This window comes from Pelmatolapia mariae, linkage group LG2 (assembly GCF_036321145.2).
Source record: "Pelmatolapia mariae isolate MD_Pm_ZW linkage group LG2, Pm_UMD_F_2, whole genome shotgun sequence".
In the NCBI taxonomy this organism is placed as follows: domain Eukaryota; kingdom Metazoa; phylum Chordata; class Actinopteri; order Cichliformes; family Cichlidae; genus Pelmatolapia; species Pelmatolapia mariae.
In genome coordinates this window covers 6,803,752-6,822,016 of record NC_086228.1, presented here as the reverse complement: position 1 = coordinate 6,822,016, position 18,265 = coordinate 6,803,752, and the positions used below count along the sequence as shown (strand labels likewise).

The following is an 18,265-nucleotide window of genomic DNA, read 5'->3' as shown; positions in this document are numbered from 1 at the left end:
AGCAGGTCTACACAGACCCAGTATATAGATCTTATGACATAAAGAGATCTAATCCTGAATTTATATACAGTTTAAAATATGAAATCTCTCTCATATATATATATATATATATATATATATATATATATATATATATATATATATATATATATATATATATATATATATATATATTGCAAACACAACAAAGAGCTGACAAGTTAGTAGTACAGGGTACCATTTATAATTGGATATAAATAAAGAAAGCATATTTACTATAACTGATTTAAAGTGCTTCTAAATCATAATGATTCACAATCAGTACCTTTAACAGCAATAATCATGTCAGTTTATAGTATATATTTCACAGTGTAACTTGTCATTTATCAGAAACCACAAGCATAACAGACGAAAGTAGCACATTTAGTACAAAAAAAATTGGAAATTTTGGTATTGGAGATATTTTAATACTTGCAGTTTAGGAGCCATGCAGAGACCATGCTACAGAGCGCTGTTTAAAAAGAACATTGTTTAGTAGACATGGAAGACTTTGACTCACTTCAAGTGAAAGTTCAGCAAAACTTTTATTTTAACACTGTAAAAATAATAAACTTGAGTAGTTAGTCTGTGATCTTTAGACGTGGTAGAAAGTCTTCTAATTCAAATTCCTTCCTGAGGTTAGGGAGCACGCAGATGGGAGACTAAAGAAGCTATGAGAGGAAAGAAAAACCACATCATCATTTATCCAAACAAGCATCAGTCAGTAAAGGTCATGTGACAAATTCAATAACACTGCACATGTTGATTAAAAATAAATCATGTTGCTGGGTTTCCTGCTGCTGCCACTGATTGATATAAAAATAAAACAAGCAACACTGTTAAATAAATCAAAATTATCAGATGTGTTTTGGGTATGGCATGACACAACAGCTACAATATGAAATGCTTTGAGTCAACCAAAGGGCTCATGCGATGAAAGTCCCAAAGCACTGAGGCATTCCGATGGAAATGGGTTCAGGTGACACACAAACTGATGCTCTATTCTGTTTCCCATCATCTCTCTTTATTTAAATGTAAATGAAGACAAAGAAATTGTGTTCATTTCCAGATTCACTGTCAGTAAATTTAACCATGTTCTTCATAATGCTGCACAGAACACTGCTTAGGCAATTGAAAGATATCACCTGAGAAAAACAACAATTAAAAAAGATCAGTATATTCATATACGTTACAAAGCATCTTGTGAATAAATGTATTAATATATACGTAAAAAGATTATTCAATATTTATTTTTTAATATAAAGTTCTGTTAGTGTCTCATTGAGAACCAGAGACTTAAATTTACAACTGAAGATGAACATACATTCTTGTCAAGAACATAAAATTACACAAGTTACATGTTATGAAAAACGTCCATTGATTTATTATTATGTGTTTAGCACAATCAGCATATAAAACTTAAATACACTGAACAAGGCTCCCTTTCTCATCCGTAAGATCGTTTTTCCCATGCTGATGGCACAAACATTCCTGGTTTCCACTGATGTTTGATCCATAAATCAACTGAAAGGGGAAAAGAAATATGACAAAATATGGCAAAAGAAAAAAAAAAAGGATGAAGGATCTGAAATATGGCAGGAATCAAAAGTAAATAGTGAATGAAATGGAATGCAAGAGTGTTTGGGTTGAAATATGCTGGCAGCTCAACTCCCATTACTGACAGTTTAACATTTAAATCACATTTACTAACAAATATCCCAGAGAGACATTTAGCTGTGTGACAAGTCTGAGGTTTAAACTGTCTCTGAGCTCAAGTCCAACAGGAAAACACTGACAGCTTAACTCTTTATACACCAACAATGCCTATACACACACTCACCAGCCACATTATTAGGTACACCTGTTCAGCTGCTCATTATTGCAAAATAACCCAAAATTGGACAATAGGAAATGGAAAATATTGTCTGGTGTGATGAATCTTGATTTGTGCTGCAAAATTTGGATGGCAGAATCAGAATGAAGGCTGCTGGTGGTGCGGGCGATATTTTCTTCGTATCTAGGCATTATTTAAACACCACAGCCTAACTGAATATGGTTGCTGACCATGACTATCTCTGTATGATGGAGTACCCATCATCTGATGGCTCTTTTTAGCAGGATAACTGATTTCTTGAACATGACAATGAGTTCCCTGTACTCAATACAAAAGTACAAAACCTCAGTACAATACCCCTGTACTATGGCCTCCATAGTCACCAGGTCTCAATCCAATAGAGCACAATGGGGATGTAGTGGAATGGGAAATCCACATTGTGGATGTATACAGTGGTCCCTCGTTCTAAAAACAACCTGCGATAGGTGAAATCCGTGAAGTAGCCAACTTTATTATTTACAATTATTATAGATGTTTTAAGGTTGTAAAACCCCTCACCATGCACTTTATTCACTTCTCTGAGACAGGCATGAACATTTTCACACTTTTCTCACTTGTTTAAACATTCTCAAAGTTCAAACCTTTGTAGAAAAATAAGTCCAGTATTATAGAACGAAACCAAAGCTCAAACCCTAATTTCAGGTACAGAACAGAACAGAATAGAGCAGCTGTGAGAGAATTTAACATAATGAATCAATTCAATTCAATTCAGTGTAATTCAATCATACGGAAGTGGAGGAAGCAAGAAGAATGAGTTGAGTAAAGTTTGACTTATCTGACTGTTTTGTTTTGCTTAATGCGCCTTATTACCTGAAAAATACAGTAACTTCTACCTTCCTTTAGCATGTCCAGAAGTGCAACTTTTTGTGCGATGGTTAGCATCTTCCTCTGCCTTTTGGGTGCTACCGCAGGTGCCTTTGACAGTGCAAAACTTTTCGTCGACATTGTTGTGTTTGTTGGGGAGAAAACTTCCAAACATACAGTACAGCACTTCAGAGTCACGCTGCTAGCGATCGAAGATTTATGTAAATTTGACAAGCTAAACGCATTCTGTAGTGTACAGGAGACACGGCACTGAAGAGATTGATTGACAATGATCTACAGCCAATCAGGACACAGAACACAACGTGCTGTAAAAAATTAAAATTCAAAAAAGCATGCAAAATTGCATGGAAAAAAAATCTACGAAACAGCGAGGCCGTGAAAGGTAAACCGCGTTATAGCGAGGGATCACTGTAGCTGACAAATCTGCAGGAGCTGGGTGACGCTAGTATGTCAATATGGACCTGAGGAACCTCTGAGGAATGTTTCTAACACCTTGTTGAATCTGTACCATGACAAATTAAGATGGTTTTTTGAAGTAAAAAGGGAGGTCAAGCTGGTACTAGCAATGTGTACCTAATGAAGTGCTCAGTGAGTGTATTTAAAAAAAACAGCAACAGCAACCAGACTTTTTGGTTAGACAGTGACTTTAAATACTCTCCACTTGCTATCTTACCTTAAAGCTTCAGCTCACTCTTGTCTACAGTAAGATTTTTACAAACATTTCCTCATCTTTCATATGACATATTTAAAGGATTATTTTATAAATCCCTTTGTGTATATGCTTAGTGTACGAAGCTGTTAATTTTGAAATGCATAAAAATGCATTTATTGCTTTTTCAAAAACAGTGTTATAAGAATAGCAGGAAGAATTATTAAAACATTAAAATACCTGAAATCTCTTCATCCACCTCACATGTAATTATACTGGCTAAACGCCTCATAAAATTTTACTGTCTGGAATACTGAAGCCCTTACCATTAATAGTAAATGTTTCCAAGAAACTCTGCTCACTCAGTTCTTTTCATTTTTCTATTTTACTGACTATTAAGACAGCTTTGGTGTGCTGTGTTTTATAAGGCTGATGCCAGGATCAAGCTGCATTTAAAGCATACGCAACATCATGATTACAGCTCTTTGCGGGATGTATGAGTATCATCTGTGCTCTGCATGGCGAGAGCATCGGTGAGACCAGTCCAATGTAAACAGAATTGTCCCTGCCCGAGATACAGTCTGGCAGGTCAGCCTGCAGAGACATAAGCATCAGGCTGTGTCATCCAAGCTGTGACCCTTCCTACAGTGTCTGGGCACACAGTGTCAGTCTGAATCTGTCCCCGTATCCTTTTCTGAGCCAACATGGCCGCCGGGAAGATAACACTATCTCGTTAATCACGTTCTACTGCTCCCCCCTTTCTAAAAAACACCACAAAGACTGACCTCCATGATATGGAAGGTCAGTGAATATAATGTAGATTGACAATGGTTATCCATAAATAGCTTGATCTTATGGTATTACTCATTGACTGTATTAACAGTTCTGCTGACAATCAGTGTGTGAATTAAGCAACCAGCACAAGGTAAATGCAAACACATTAACTTACTTCTTCTTGTCTTTGTCCTTTTTGAATGGCTGCTGTGAGCAACCTTGGAGTGCCTGTCCCATCAGTGTCTCTGCTGCAACCTTCCTCCTATTGAAGGCATTCATCTCCTCCTCCAGCTCTCGTCTTTTCTCCTCCAGATTCTTCTTTTCTTCTTGGTGCATACGCTTGAGCTGCTCAAACCTCTCATGAAGCTACAGGTGATGATAATGTATATACACAGAGCAATGTCATACAAGCCAAATATGAGATATGATCACACAGGAGTTCTTTTACGACTTTGTTAATCCTCACCTCTTTTTCTTTCTCTTTCAGCTCAGCTTCTGTCTCCTTCACTTTGTTGACAAACATCTGTCTCATTTCTTCTTCTTTGTGCTGCAGCTCCACAAGAAATTCCTTCCTCTTGGCTTCGTATGTCTGCTGCAGGCTGAAGATCAGGGTAAAGTCAATAATATGCTCACTTTACTGCCCTATAACTTCACACTTCGTTGAGCCATAAAATCTGTAGCGCAAACGCTGTAATGTTAACTACCGCTAACAGAACTCATCCAGAAAAATGCTCTGCAATAGTAATAAATAATAATAAACAAGCAATATTTTAACTCAACATTCAAAATTAGAAAACAAGACACACCAAATTATAAAACATTTTAACTGTGATACTGAGGGATTAATAGTTTTCAAGTCACATTCTTTATCTAAATCTCCTTAAACCATTGACTTTAATGTGCTGTTTATGAATAATCCAATTTATTTGCACATTTTTAACCTCATAAGAAAGCTAGAGTTTTGTTTTGGGTTTGTTTTTTTTTGATAAAGTAAATTGCCCAGATGCATTTGCATCACTGCTTTCCCTAATTTCACCTGAACGACTGGCTGTCAGTGCCTGTGTCCTTGAAGCCCATCTCTTCCAGCTTGCAGCGACGGTACAGCTCATAGTGACGAGCGTGCGTTTGCTCCCGGAGATCCTCCATGTTCACACGCAGCAACATCTCCCTCAGCTTCACAAAATCACAATGCTTTTCGTTTTCCACTGAAAAGAAAAACTGGTCTTTTAATTGCTCATAAAATCCATCATGTTTATACGTCAAATAATAAATAAATAAAAAGAAAACTGGAGTTGAGCAGCAGGCATCTGACTAAACAGCTCCCTCATGATGACTGCCAAACCATTTCAGCAGACTCACCCTCCACAGATCCCCAGGGGTACAGCCTTCCTTTCACCATCTTATTTCCTACTTTCACGTCGTCTACGCTTCCAATCACAGCAAACGGCAGAAGAGTCTGTGACAAAGAGTACTGATAATGTTAGAATACAGAGCTATTAATAATGCTGCGTCATATCCAGGATCCTAATATGCCATTATGCATTATATAATGTTTCTAAAAATACTGTTTCCTTACCAATGAACATCTATTTTCAAATGACATGACAAAGTTGATTATCCTTACATGTGATTATCAGCATAATATTAGTTAGCTTAAAAAAGAGAGAGCAAGTATGCAGATTAACCGATGACTACAAACAAGCATTAAAAAAGCATTAGGTACCAAATCCACGGTGCACATGTTTTTATGTTTATCTGTTTTTAGGACTCACATTCATGGAGGAGTTGATCTCTGCAACAGCCTCATCCTCTGTGGGAAACTGATATATCTGGACTCCATTGCTGACCAGCTCACTCATAACCTTGATCTTTAACTTTTCTAGCTCATTCCTGGACACAGTGTCTGCCTTAGCAATCACAGGGATGATGTTCACCTGAAGATAACCATAAGATAAGCCATGGACTCAGTAAAAACTGCTGAAATACACAGAGCTTGGATCTCTTTTCACCTTGCTGTCCAGTTTCTTCATCGTGACGAGATCGAGGGACTTCAGAGAATGTCCGTTGGGGGCGATGAAATACAGGCAGATGTGGATCCTCGTGTCGTGGTAGTTAAACAGGGAGCGCTTTATTTTTAGCTCCTCTTCAAGAAACTTCTCAAACTGGGCATCGATATACTCAAGAATGGGTTTGTAGCTGCAGTAAAAAAAACATTACATGCATGAACATTCAACTTCATGTTGTTCAACAGACATATCGGTAACCAGGGTACAAACTCTGTACACAGCCAAGCATGTTAGATGTGTACACTTCCTGCTGATGGAGCACTCAAACAGCTATTGAAACCACATTTGCTCTATCAGTCACTCCCCCGTTCCCTTTCTTCCTCTCCAATTTAAATGCCAGCAGCGGGGCAGAGCTGGCTCTCGATTTTACAATCGGAAATTGTTTCAGCATAAGAGAAAAATGGCAAAGTGATTCAGGGTTGGCACTGATCTATCAGGTTTATAGTCTAATCTCTGTGAATTTTCAAAGGTTTTCTTTGATTTCTAAACTGTTTCTTCCTCTTTAAAAAAAAAAAATGCTCAGTCTGGATAGCAGTCATTTTAACTAAAAGTCCATCATCACATCCATCAACAACCTGTACCTCTGTTCTTTGTTGATCTGGTCTCCAAACCCTACAGTGTGCACAACAGTCAGCTTGAGGTTGACATTGCTCTCCCGCAGTTCATACGTGTGCGGGCGCAGCTCCACCTTTTGCTCATAGTGGCTGGCTTCCTCATTTTCAAATGTTGTATTGAAAAGAGTGTTCATCAATGTGGACTTGCCGATCCCAGTCTCACCTTAAAAACAGACAGAAAAACAGAGAGCGAAAATTACACATGAAGCAGAAAGAGTGTATATGAATTTCAAATGAACTCTTATTATGGTTACAGGACTAAGTTTGAAGCTCCTCCTAGGTTCAGACATACCCACACAGAGGATGTTGAAGCAGAATCCCTGTGCAGATGCTTTGCTGACCAGCTGATCTGGAAGGCTGTCAAACCCCACATGGCCACTGAGCTCCAGAGTTCGCTTCTCTTCATTCTGAGCAATTACAATGAAAACAAAACCATATTCATCCTATGCTAGTAAATATCCAACAAAATAAAACAGTGACTGGAATGGTGAGCTTAAAAGGTCCATCTGTCACATCCCATCCACACACACTCTGCTCTTAGGCTTAAAAGCATCTTTTGCAAATGAGGTCATCTCTCTCTCCCTCTCTCCCTCTTCCAATTAACACACTGAACAGTCCCATCTATAAAAAGGAACCATCCAAATAGTGAACCAAATTCCAGTTAGCACTGATGTCACGTTAAATGTATCATGTGCTTCATGTGTTATGAAATGGAGCAGATTAGAGTGTTTTTTCATGATTTCATTAGCTTCAAGTGTAATCCAGTATCCATATTAAAAATGAATTAATTACACACAAAAAACTACATACACAAGCTGCTCTGTATATACCAAACTCCCTGGGACTGTTTTCCAGCATACTTTAGACGTTATAGCAGCTAAACTTTGTTACAGCCTCCCTCAGGTACAAAAATAAAGATATTATTATTATTGAACATTTAAATCATCAACAAATATTTGTTTGATGAATTATTTTTAAAACTGGCGCTTATAAGTAACTTACTGACAATCATATCAGTGAATCTTTTTGTATATGTAGCCAGAGACTCAAGCTGATAAACTCACTCAGAATTCCCAGCTTGAGCTTTGGGTATTGCGAGTTTGTATATAGTAGCCCAAACTATACGCAGTAGGATGAATGATGCTACGGCCTGGTAAGTTGGCAGTGAGAGACTGTTCCTCCAATACCAGATTCACCCTGGGAGCCTGGCATCTTGCAAAAAGGCTCAACATGAGCACCAGGATGTGTTCAACACAACAATCCTCTGCTTCTCCCTCACATCTCTCTCTCTCACACACACACCCACACAAAGAGCTCTTTATGTGGATGTTATTTCACAGGATGGGAGGATATCCAAGCTGCTGGCTGCCCTGGTACCCCCCTCGCTCCCCTCCACAAACACAAACACTACATTAACTTGAACTCTTCCATCCTTTACAACGTAGACAGGAAACTAAATTCCAGGTATGTGAGGTGAGCCATGATGGGATTTAATTAACGCATGGCATTACCCTGAATTACATGTCTGGCTGAAACATGCTGACATTTTTTTGCTGAGCAATATGATGCTGACGGTTGAGGAGCTGGTAGCTACCACTTACTACTACTTACGTTTATCCTCTTAACTCAGTCTCTCAGTCATTGCTGACCTGGTCTTCAACCACATGCTCCTTTCGTGCTGTTAATTCAGCCCCAGTGCACACCTGTCAGAGGTGCTGACACGGTGAACAGGAAAGTACTGACACACAGCAGGGCTCCGTGCTGTTTCGTCCTAGACAGCGCGCCTGGATGCTGAAGTGCGCGCTTTCCGCACGTCTCCAAGGACCAGCTCCTCAAAACGGAGCGACGAGGCATTTCTCCGCTGAATCAACCATCTTCATCGCGATTCATTACACATAACGAGCTTTCCTCATCACCGCAGCCATCCTGCTGCAATCCCCGCACACATCACCTTGCTTTTATTTACACCTGAATGTAAGAAACCGTTTGCTAGCTCAATGCTGCTCTTCTAAAAACCGCTCGTCACCGCTGCAGGCCCGCACACAGCCCACCGTCGTACTTACCGCAAAAGCATCCACCTCGCTGGCCGCCATCGTCACAAGTGGCTGTGTGCAGGAATTATGAGTGTTCAGCGCGACCTGCACTCCATCCACATCACACACAGACTCACACTGCTCTCAATATGGCTACTTGAAGGCAACACCCCCTCGGTGCTGGAGGATGATATTACAGCAGCTCGAAATATACTAAACGACACCGAGATAGTTGCTTTTGATAAGATTTTACGCGAAATTACGATAATAACGGCTTTGACTGGGTTTGCAACGGCTGCCACGGAAAACCTCAACAACCTGGTTCACAATGGGAGCACTTTTTAACTATTATTTGTAATTATTTTCAATGGAAATGGAAATGGTACAATTTATTTATTAGAGGGAGTTTTTTCTGCCGCTTTCCAATATTCATCCAGTTTTCTGACTTGAAAACCTGTACCACGTAATTGTCGAGGTTTATATATTTACAGAAAGTGACACTAAATAGTAATATCTGCACCCAGAAAATGATTTTATATACGAAGATATAACTGCATTGCGATTAATTTCAGTGGGGTTACAGCAGAGTACATAGCCTATAAAGAAAATGAACGACACAGTAGGACCGTGGAAAATGTATGCATTTTATACCTGTTCACCTTACTTTTTCTATTTAATGCTACAAATATTTATTTGATAACCATGGTTGAAAATGTAAGTTTGCAGAGAAAATATATGATTAAAGGAAAAACTAACCGTGCAAAAACATGCAAAATAGTTAAAATAGGCGTCCGTGACCAGCTACAACATGCAGACACCAGTTTGCTGTCGAAATCTGTCTTTTAATATGTTTATTTCCACTTCTCGTGTATTTATCGATTTCGTTTTTCAATGTAATTTAATCAATGTAATTTTATAAGCCCTCAATGATGAGATATTTGAGAAATTGAATATATCTGTGGTATGTAAATATATATATATACACACACACACAGACACACACGCACACACACACACATCTTAAATCAAGCTAAACTCATGTACTCATGTATGACGTAAATAAATACTACGCTGATAAGGACAAAATACAGACATTTTAATTTCAATCTTTAAATGTAAGACTTAAGCTTTTATATGAATCCACTGATCACGGGAGGGTCAGTCCTGCACACAGTCTTTTTAACTGGGAGGGCCGCAATAACATACGGGTGGATTTATTTAGAGAGGCGCCGGAAGCAGCAGGTTGGTGCAGGACAGCAGAGAGGGGAGCAAGCAGTGCGGGATTATCCTTTGGGCTCTACTTAAACCATCCGCTATATCTTTTCATATTTTTGCGCCGCCGGGACGACATGGATCTGACCCAAGAGTCCATTTTGTCCTTTTTACTAGAGCACGGAGGCAAAGTAAAGAACTCGGAGCTGCTAAACTATTTCAGAAGCCACATCAACTGCAGCGATCCCGCGGAAAAGCAGCACAATAGAGAGCTTTTCAAGAAGCTGGTGAACAGCGTCGCTGTGGTCAAACAGATCGACGAGGTGAAGTTTGTGGTCGTGAAGAAAAGGTACCAGGACTTTATTAAAGAGGCGGCACAGGATGTGTCGCAGAAACTGCAGATGGATGAGAGCTTTTCCAGCCAAAACACGAGTTTTTCCTGCACATCTCCAGACCGAGCCGAGCCAGCCAGGACTGACTCAGATATTGAAAACAATAACGTAGGCGACGCCTCAAACTTTAATCCCAGTTCTAACACCGATGTAAAACACATGTCTCTGTGGGAAATGCAGAAAAAGAGTGTGATATCTAGAAACGTGAGTATCGAGGATACGACCACCGTTAAGGTCCTGAATATCTCCGGAGATCAGACGAGTAGAGCGGGGAAATCTGGAGCTGTGTTCGCTGTCATAGCTGTGAAATCTCCAGGGAGAGACTGTGCACCAGCAGCACTGGGCGGATCACACTCCCGAGTGCATCAGCAGATAACTTTAGACAAACCAATTAATTCGAGTGCTAAAGTTTCTACACGACCAGCACCAACTTCAAACGCAAACTTTTCCGCTTGCAAGGGTATATCCAGAGAAATCCAAAGTAAGATGGTCACACACAGAGATGACACGCACCCACGAGTTTTACCAGAGGTGAGGCCGCCAAACAAGACCACAAGACAAGCAGATGATGCCAAGTACTCAGAGTCTGTGCCTTTGGAGCGACTAGCTCATGAGTGGTTGGTGAAGTGTGCAGCTGGGATGTGGGGACATATATATGCTTTGCTGCTGCGGGACACTGGTTTAGCCCAGAGGAAAGACTTCATGTCAGGGTTCACAGCACTTCACTGGGCTGCCAAGGACGGCAGCAGCGAAATGATACGCAAACTCATGGACATCCCCAGGAAACGTGGCATCCATGTAAACGTCAACACCAAAGCACATGGAGGCTACACGCCTTTGCACATCGCTGCCATACATGGGCACACTGAGGTCATGGTTCTGCTTGTGCAAAGATACAGAGCCAATGTAAACGAAAGAGACAATGATGGCAAAAAGGCCTTTTACTACCTGGGCAAAGGTGCTCCGGCTGAGGTCAGAGCACTTCTGGGAATGAAGCAGAATTTGAAAGCAGAAGATATAGAGGAGTACAGAGAGCAGACGAAAGGCTTCAACACAATCAGTAAACTGTTTCAGCCCCATGGGAAGAAACAAAAGACTAAGTTTGTTCATGACTGGTAAGAAGTATCACAAAACAAGCTGTGTCATGAACTATTAAACCTGAAGGAGATAACACTGTTTATAATTTACACCTTATTAAGGCTTTACATATCTTATAGTCTTTAACGGAATTACAGAGGAGTACTTACTGTAACCATTTTGTATGGCACTGCACAGTGCATTTGTTTTATTATTAATGGTATTTATAATGATCATTGTTTATCTTAAATTTCATGTAAACTGATGTGTTATTTTTCTCACTGATTAACACCACAATGTGTATAGTCACGCATATTTTCATTACCTAATGTGTAGTAAATGTTTACAGGTCACTTCTCGATTCCTGACTTTTCAAAGTATGAGGAAATACAAAAATAGATTGTACCTCCCTACTTCTTGGGAAATAGTAAGCCAAGAGAGAGCAAAACATTAAAATTAGACTGCTCTATAACAGCCACAGCCAGCTGCTTTGCATTTCTGTACAAATTTTTTTTCTACAAACTATATTTTAGCATATTTGAATACTATCACCCCTTATCAATAAATCAGGAATAGAAAATAAATTGCAGTATTTTACATTTTTACCCCCAAGTCCACTCAAAAAACTCTGGCTGACGTTCAACTGTAGTAAGTGTAGGCTGTCAGTCCACTGTTTACGTTAGCAATATGCTGGGTGCATACATCTATTTACTCTGGAGGAGGCTTTGTGAAAGGAGTCCGAAATGAGTCAATGAGCCAGTAAAACTCACTTCTGTTAGATGACACTGATATTGAGGATATTCTGAACTTCTCTGCTGCTAAGCACTGCTATATCTGCCAGTGTATCTAACATTGTTGGACTCTGATGCTTAGTGAATAAACTCACAAAATGAGAATGTAACCAAACTGTTTTTCAGAGGCAAGGTGTGATTTTCAGGACACTCGAGCCTAACATAAGCTGGCATAATGTTAGCTAATACCAGCTATTGTTGATGTTTAGATCCCAAAGATATTGGAAATAATACAAATTAGTCATCTGGCACAGTATGTCAGGTCCAATGGTGAGAAGCCATTCAGTAAACATAAACCCACACTTCTGAAGTGATGACATGACAAAACATACTGTCACATTTGACGAGCTTTTCCTAGAGAGCTGATGGAGGAAATAAACAGTTTCTGTCAAAAACTACACACATTTGTCTGGGACATGGTCCAGATTGGTTATTTCAAACTCACCACATAAATCTGTTGGCAGCCTTTTCAAGCTGTCCAAATAAAATGGTGTAAAAAGAAATAAAGGAAAAAAATGTACTGGGAAGCTGGCAAAAAGTAAATTTTGTTTGTATGGCTTGTTTATGTTCTTTATAGCATAATACTGTACTGTTCTCAAACTTGTTTAATTATTAAGTTGAGTTATCTCTTACCGTGTTAATGGGAACCAATGGTTCCTGCTGGGATCTCATTTCCCTGAAACATACAGAATACCCTTACTAACACGTTCGTCTTTGTAAGAAATAAAATAGCAGTTAAGTTTAACTGTTAGCATAATTTTTGTTTTTAAAGCAGGTAAGCTCAGTTAAGTCAAATTATTTAAGATGTAGTACGTTTGAATTACTGAAAGGTAATTAGTCATTTGGCATATTTTTCCACCTGTTAAAAATAACTTTAGCTGTACTTGGGGGGAGGGAGTGAAGCTTGCTAGCTTACGCCCAGCAGACAGCATACGCTTATATAAAACGGTCGGTTGATACTTCCAATAAATAATCAGCCAACTATATATTTCTTGACAATTTTTGCTTTAGGTTTTTCGCTTAAACTCAAAACACAAGAATAAGAGTGGCGCCGGAAGTTTGGAGGAACCTCTTCAAAATAAAAACATATTGCCATGCCAACATGTTTGGTTTTTGTTAGCTTAAATTCTTCCTTATCCATGCTGCGAAAACTCAGTTCAGTTTATTTTATATCTATATTAGATATAGTTATAAAATAAATCTATGTTATAAAATGAGGTAAATAAAAATGTTAAAACAAGCATTTAAACAAACAAGAAACGCATCAGAAATACATAAACAATAAAATGATGAATGATGCAGCAGATATAGCTGCACAGTGGTATTTTTATTATTAGGTGGAAGCACTAGCTAAATACCGGATTTAAAAAGGCGTGTTTATATATGTTTTCTGAAATTATCTGTAGAGTTTCCTTTCCTAAAATTTTGAGGTAGGGTAGGCTATTCCAAAGTTTGGCAGCAAAAATTGGGAGAGCTGCGCCCCCAGTTTTTCTCCGCGAGTACTACTAGATAACTAAAAATTAGGCAGCATAGGATCTAAAACTTACAGACTTACAGAAATATAAAAAGGCCCGTGACCATTTAGGATTTTATATTCAGGTAAAAGTAAACAATTTAAATAACAATTTAAATAATTTCTGAGACAGTGTAGCTCTGCTAAAATTCACCTACTTTAGGATTAAATGTATTTAAATTTGCTAAAATGTGTTTCAAATCTGTTTAGAGGGCTCGGTTTTCCACTTTAAATGTTAAAACGTGTAGTCTGACCTTATTTTTACAATAACCGGAAACATACTTCAATGCCAGAAGTTAAAGTTTAATCAGAGTTGGTGCTTTACAAAACACATTCCTCTCACTTATGCCACATATAAAACAAGCTCGCTGCAGTTTTGATTCTTATTTTTCACACGACCAAGCCACAGGGTTTCCTGCAGCAGCTTTCTTTTACATGACAAAGTAATATGAGTGATGGAGCTGATTGCCCTCACCTGCGCGTGTTGATCAGCGGCAGCACGTGTTCGCTCCTGTTGACCTCGAGCTCTCCACAGAGAGTCCCGATAGGTTTTGACCGGTTTCGTTGTTTATAATGGAAAAACAAATGCTGATGTCAGCTGCCCTTCGTCGTTTTCGCACTGTCGCTCTGCTGCTGCTCGTCACCTGCAGCTTCCCGCTGGTTGCACCCTCCAGGCCTGCCACTAACGCGCCGCACACCCTGACCGACTTCACCTACCAGTACGACAGCATCTTCTCCCCGCTGCTGAAAGCTCTGTCGGAGCACGGGGGGTCGAGGTGGAACCCCGGTCTGAAGAAAAAGCTCAAACCCGAGCACAGGTACATGAAATATCTGACGGAGGTTTACAAGAAGTCCTCCAGAGTGCAGATGAGTGTGGACGGGAGCAAAATCTACAACACTGTCCGACTGATCAAGCCACAAGACGAGTGCCTGGCACAAAGTAACAAAGGTGAGCAAGTCACACGGACAGCTGACTGCACTGGAGAAAACAAAACATTCATGCAGCACTGATGCTCCATGGCCATTTAAATAAACGAACAGGCTCTGAAACATCGCACACAGCTTTAAAACGCCAAAGGATAGTTACTAAGGGTCATGTGCTTAAGATTATAGAGTTTCAATGTTTTGGAGATATAGGTCACTTTTTCAAAGATGAGGTAAAGCAAAGCGAGATTACCAGAGCTTCCTAGATCTCAGAAGAAATTCAAGTCCCAGATGCACCTTAGGATAAGTATCTCTGTTTATATTTGGTAATATAAATAAAGTTTTTGAGTCAAATGTCCCAACAAACTGACTCAACACAGAACAAAAAGTGGTTCATTTAATGGTATTACAGTGTTGTGACTGTCTCATGTTTCACCTTACCTAGACATTAACCATACCTTATACTACATCTCCTCATCTTACACTGACCTGACCCACTTCTCTCTGCTGTACCAGGGGCAGACTGAGATCATACGTACACTAACCACTGATTTTACAGGTTGTGCGTTGATGTTAGTTATAAATGAATAACTTTATTCATATTATAACATTAAAAAAGGCAACCTGGGACTGCCAACAATCCTAAATACTGAATTTCAAGGTAATGCTATGGCTTTTGGTGCACCTGCATAAATCATTAGGCTGCATGTGTGGTGAGTGTTTGTTTGATCTGGTTCATAACTGGGATGTTTTTTGCAGCATTTAGCTGCCTGTTCTTTCTCATTTTTATTCCCTCCCTCTCTGCCTTACCTATATTTCTTCCCCAGATCATTTTGCTCTGCGCTTTTTTTGTTATTAGGCAGAGCAGCAGGTAGATGTTCGCTGCCAAGAGATGCACGTACATTTGCACACACCCTCGCTCAACTAGGTGCGTTGTTTGCACTGTTGACACACAAACTCACTAGGCCAGTGTGGTGAAGGTAGTCATACCTGCTCTGAGGATTGTGTTGCTTGCTATATGATTGCTGGTGCAGCAAAATTACAGCAAAACTGCTCAGTCAAGCACCTATGAAATGCCATAACTTAACCGTAGTGCTAACCCAAATTATAGAGGGTACCATGGGAAACCTGGTTTAAAGGGAGAACTAATTTCTACACAAGGCTGGTATATACTGTGGCTGCTGGATTTAATAATGTTCCAGGAAAAAGATGCACGTCTTTAATAAGATTTATTACATAAACTGTGAGGGATGAAGGTAGGTGGTTTCTAGATGTTTTAGTCTTTCACTTTTTTTGTGAGGGTTCATTTTGTAGTTCTATTATCTACAAAGCGTCTTGAGTGAGGTCCTTCAGATACGTTTTGGTTAAATCTATTACTGTAATTCTATGAATATGGACTCTCATGGATGTAGCTCAAGTTAACGCAGAATGAATACTGTTTAAAATCACAAAATATTTGAATGTCGGATCTCTGACAGCAGATTGGATGCCTGTAGAAATCACAGTTTTGCAGACAGGGGACTGATATATTATTTATAGCTTCTAATATACAACACATAATATCTTAAACGGTTCAAACCACATGAATGGTTTCACAGACATTAAAGCTTGAGATCTTTTTTATTTTTTATTTTTTTTAGTCATTCAACTTTAGTGTGATAATACTTGGGTATGCTACAATATACCAATATTTTGTATTATATATTTTTTTAAAAGTGTGTAAAAGTTGATGTTTTAGATACAAAAAGTGTGCGTTTTTAGGGAGTTTTTTGTGTGTAACTGATTATGGAAACACATTATTGTCACTAATCAGACATTTTTACCTTCCCTTAAAAGTAAAATGTCATTGGTGGAATTGGCTACATGTATAAGTTGTGCATGTTTATTCAACCTAATTAAAATTTGGTGTAATCTTGAGCACGTCTGCATCATGACATGATGGTGACTTTCTGCCCTTTGTGTTCTTGTGTTCTTCCACAGAGAGTTTTATGCAGGATTTATCCTACAGCCTCCATCAAGTGAGAAGAAAAGAGCAGCTTCTGAACTCGGCCCTACTGTACAGTTTGGACCATGAAAGTTCAGCACCTGTCAGCTCTCTGTGTTACATCACTATCGAGGAGTATGAGCGGTCAAATCAGTGCCCGCTCTGTCCAGGGGTCCAACGTGCAGTGAACTTTTCAGCCAGCACAGGCAGGAGGAGCCGGAGAAACTGGGTGGAGGTTGACATCACCTCATTTTTTCTGCCTCTCCTAAAGTCTCCAAAAAAGAACATACACTTGCTTGTCAACATCACCTGCCCAGAGGAACAAAGAGCCAAGGGCAATGGCTGCAAAAGTCCCCTGGAGATCACCTTGAGGTCCCCTCCTCTACTTCTTTACCTCAATGACACCAGTAAAATCGCCCACCAGAGGTCACTAGAGAGTGCTAAAGCAAGTAAAAGGCCATCTGTGGCCTTTAATAATTTTCAGAAGGAGGGGGTTTTAAAACCAGAACGCAGCCGTGGGCGCAAGAGGAGATGGAAGAGGGAATCTCCAAAGAGCAAACGAGGTGATACAAGGTTGGACATCCAGCTGCCTGAGCTTCTCCCAAGTTCCGAATTCCCAACACGTGACTGCGCCTTGTATGATTTCAGGGTGCGCTTCAGTCAGCTCAAACTGGACCACTGGATTGTGTTTCCTCCTAAGTACAATCCCAGGTACTGCAGAGGAATCTGCCCGAGGATAATGGGCTTCATCTACGGGTCACCCGTCCACACCATGGTGCAAAACCTCATCTATGAGAAGCTTGACTCCTCTGTTCCCAGGCCCTCGTGTGTCCCCTCCCACTACAGCCCCCTCAGTGTCATGATCTTTGAAGAGGACGGCTCTTATGTCTACAAGGAGTTTGAAGACATGGTCGCCACCAGGTGTACATGTCGCTAAGCCAGCTACCAACATGCCTTTCTCTTTTTCAGGCTGATCAGAATGTCAACAAACCCTCATCAGCAGTCATCACACAGGTGGACTGTTTCCAAGCATCAAATATTCTGACCAGGCTCGGTGATTTCACGAATTTATAAAATCGTTGTGCATGAAAGAAGTTTGATCTGGAGCAGGTGTGTTTACTTAAAGAATTTTATCATGTAAAAGTGTGGCATTTATTTCGGTTTTGTTAAGGCATGGCCAGAAAAGGTGCAGATGCATCCTGATCTTCAGCTGTTAGAAATGTTGTAATGAATCTAACACACTTGAAAATGTGTGATGTATGATTTATTTTAAGTTTGCTTGTTTTTGTTAATTTATTCTGGGTGGGTTGTCTGTCATTATTCTTTAATTTAACACAATTTGCCAAATTTTAAGTAGCCCTGTTCTGGACAAAAAGAAAAAGCAGTCACAAACGCTTCCCAAACCTTTTACATATCGTTTTATTCATGGGGATTACAGACGTCTGTCTGCATAATGTCCAGAATGAAAGTTGTCGAGGTTTCAGTGTGTATTTATTACT

The 18,265-nt window shown here is 39.7% G+C and overlaps 3 protein-coding genes across 5 annotated transcripts; 2 read left to right on the top strand and 1 right to left on the bottom strand.

Moving 5' to 3' along the window:
* Positions 1-182: 182 nt before the first annotated feature.
* On the bottom strand, positions 183-9,036 carry LOC134640292 (septin-8-A-like). 3 transcript variants are annotated; one of them, XM_063491985.1, is made up of 10 exons: positions 8,904-9,034; positions 7,133-7,247; positions 6,808-7,003; positions 6,170-6,356; positions 5,933-6,094; positions 5,520-5,616; positions 5,197-5,365; positions 4,627-4,759; positions 4,336-4,526; positions 183-1,542 (listed from the first exon to the last, which is right to left on the bottom strand). In XM_063491985.1, exons 1-10 carry the CDS (start codon positions 8,931-8,933, stop codon positions 1,539-1,541), a joined length of 1,284 nt encoding a protein of 427 aa, XP_063348055.1. In that variant the 5' UTR covers positions 8,934-9,034; the 3' UTR covers positions 183-1,538. The 3 variants fall into 3 exon arrangements, with proteins under 3 accessions (XP_063348055.1, XP_063348048.1, XP_063348062.1); XM_063491978.1 differs by having other exon boundaries at positions 186-689; positions 8,904-9,033; XM_063491992.1 differs by lacking the exon at positions 183-1,542 and adding an exon at positions 1,551-3,980 and having other exon boundaries at positions 8,904-9,036.
* A 983-nt stretch (positions 9,037-10,019) lies between these two features.
* Positions 10,020-12,788, top strand: sowahab (sosondowah ankyrin repeat domain family member Ab). Its single transcript, XM_063484601.1, has one exon. It carries the CDS (start codon positions 10,223-10,225, stop codon positions 11,594-11,596), a length of 1,374 nt encoding a protein of 457 aa, XP_063340671.1. The 5' UTR covers positions 10,020-10,222; the 3' UTR covers positions 11,597-12,788.
* Positions 12,789-14,431: 1,643 nt separating this feature from the next.
* gdf9 (growth differentiation factor 9) lies at positions 14,432-17,703 on the top strand. Its single transcript, XM_063484606.1, has 2 exons — positions 14,432-14,807; positions 16,763-17,703. The coding sequence occupies exons 1-2, from the start codon at positions 14,432-14,434 to the stop codon at positions 17,701-17,703; spliced, it is 1,317 nt and encodes a 438-aa protein (XP_063340676.1).
* The last annotated feature ends 562 nt before the right edge of the window (positions 17,704-18,265 follow it).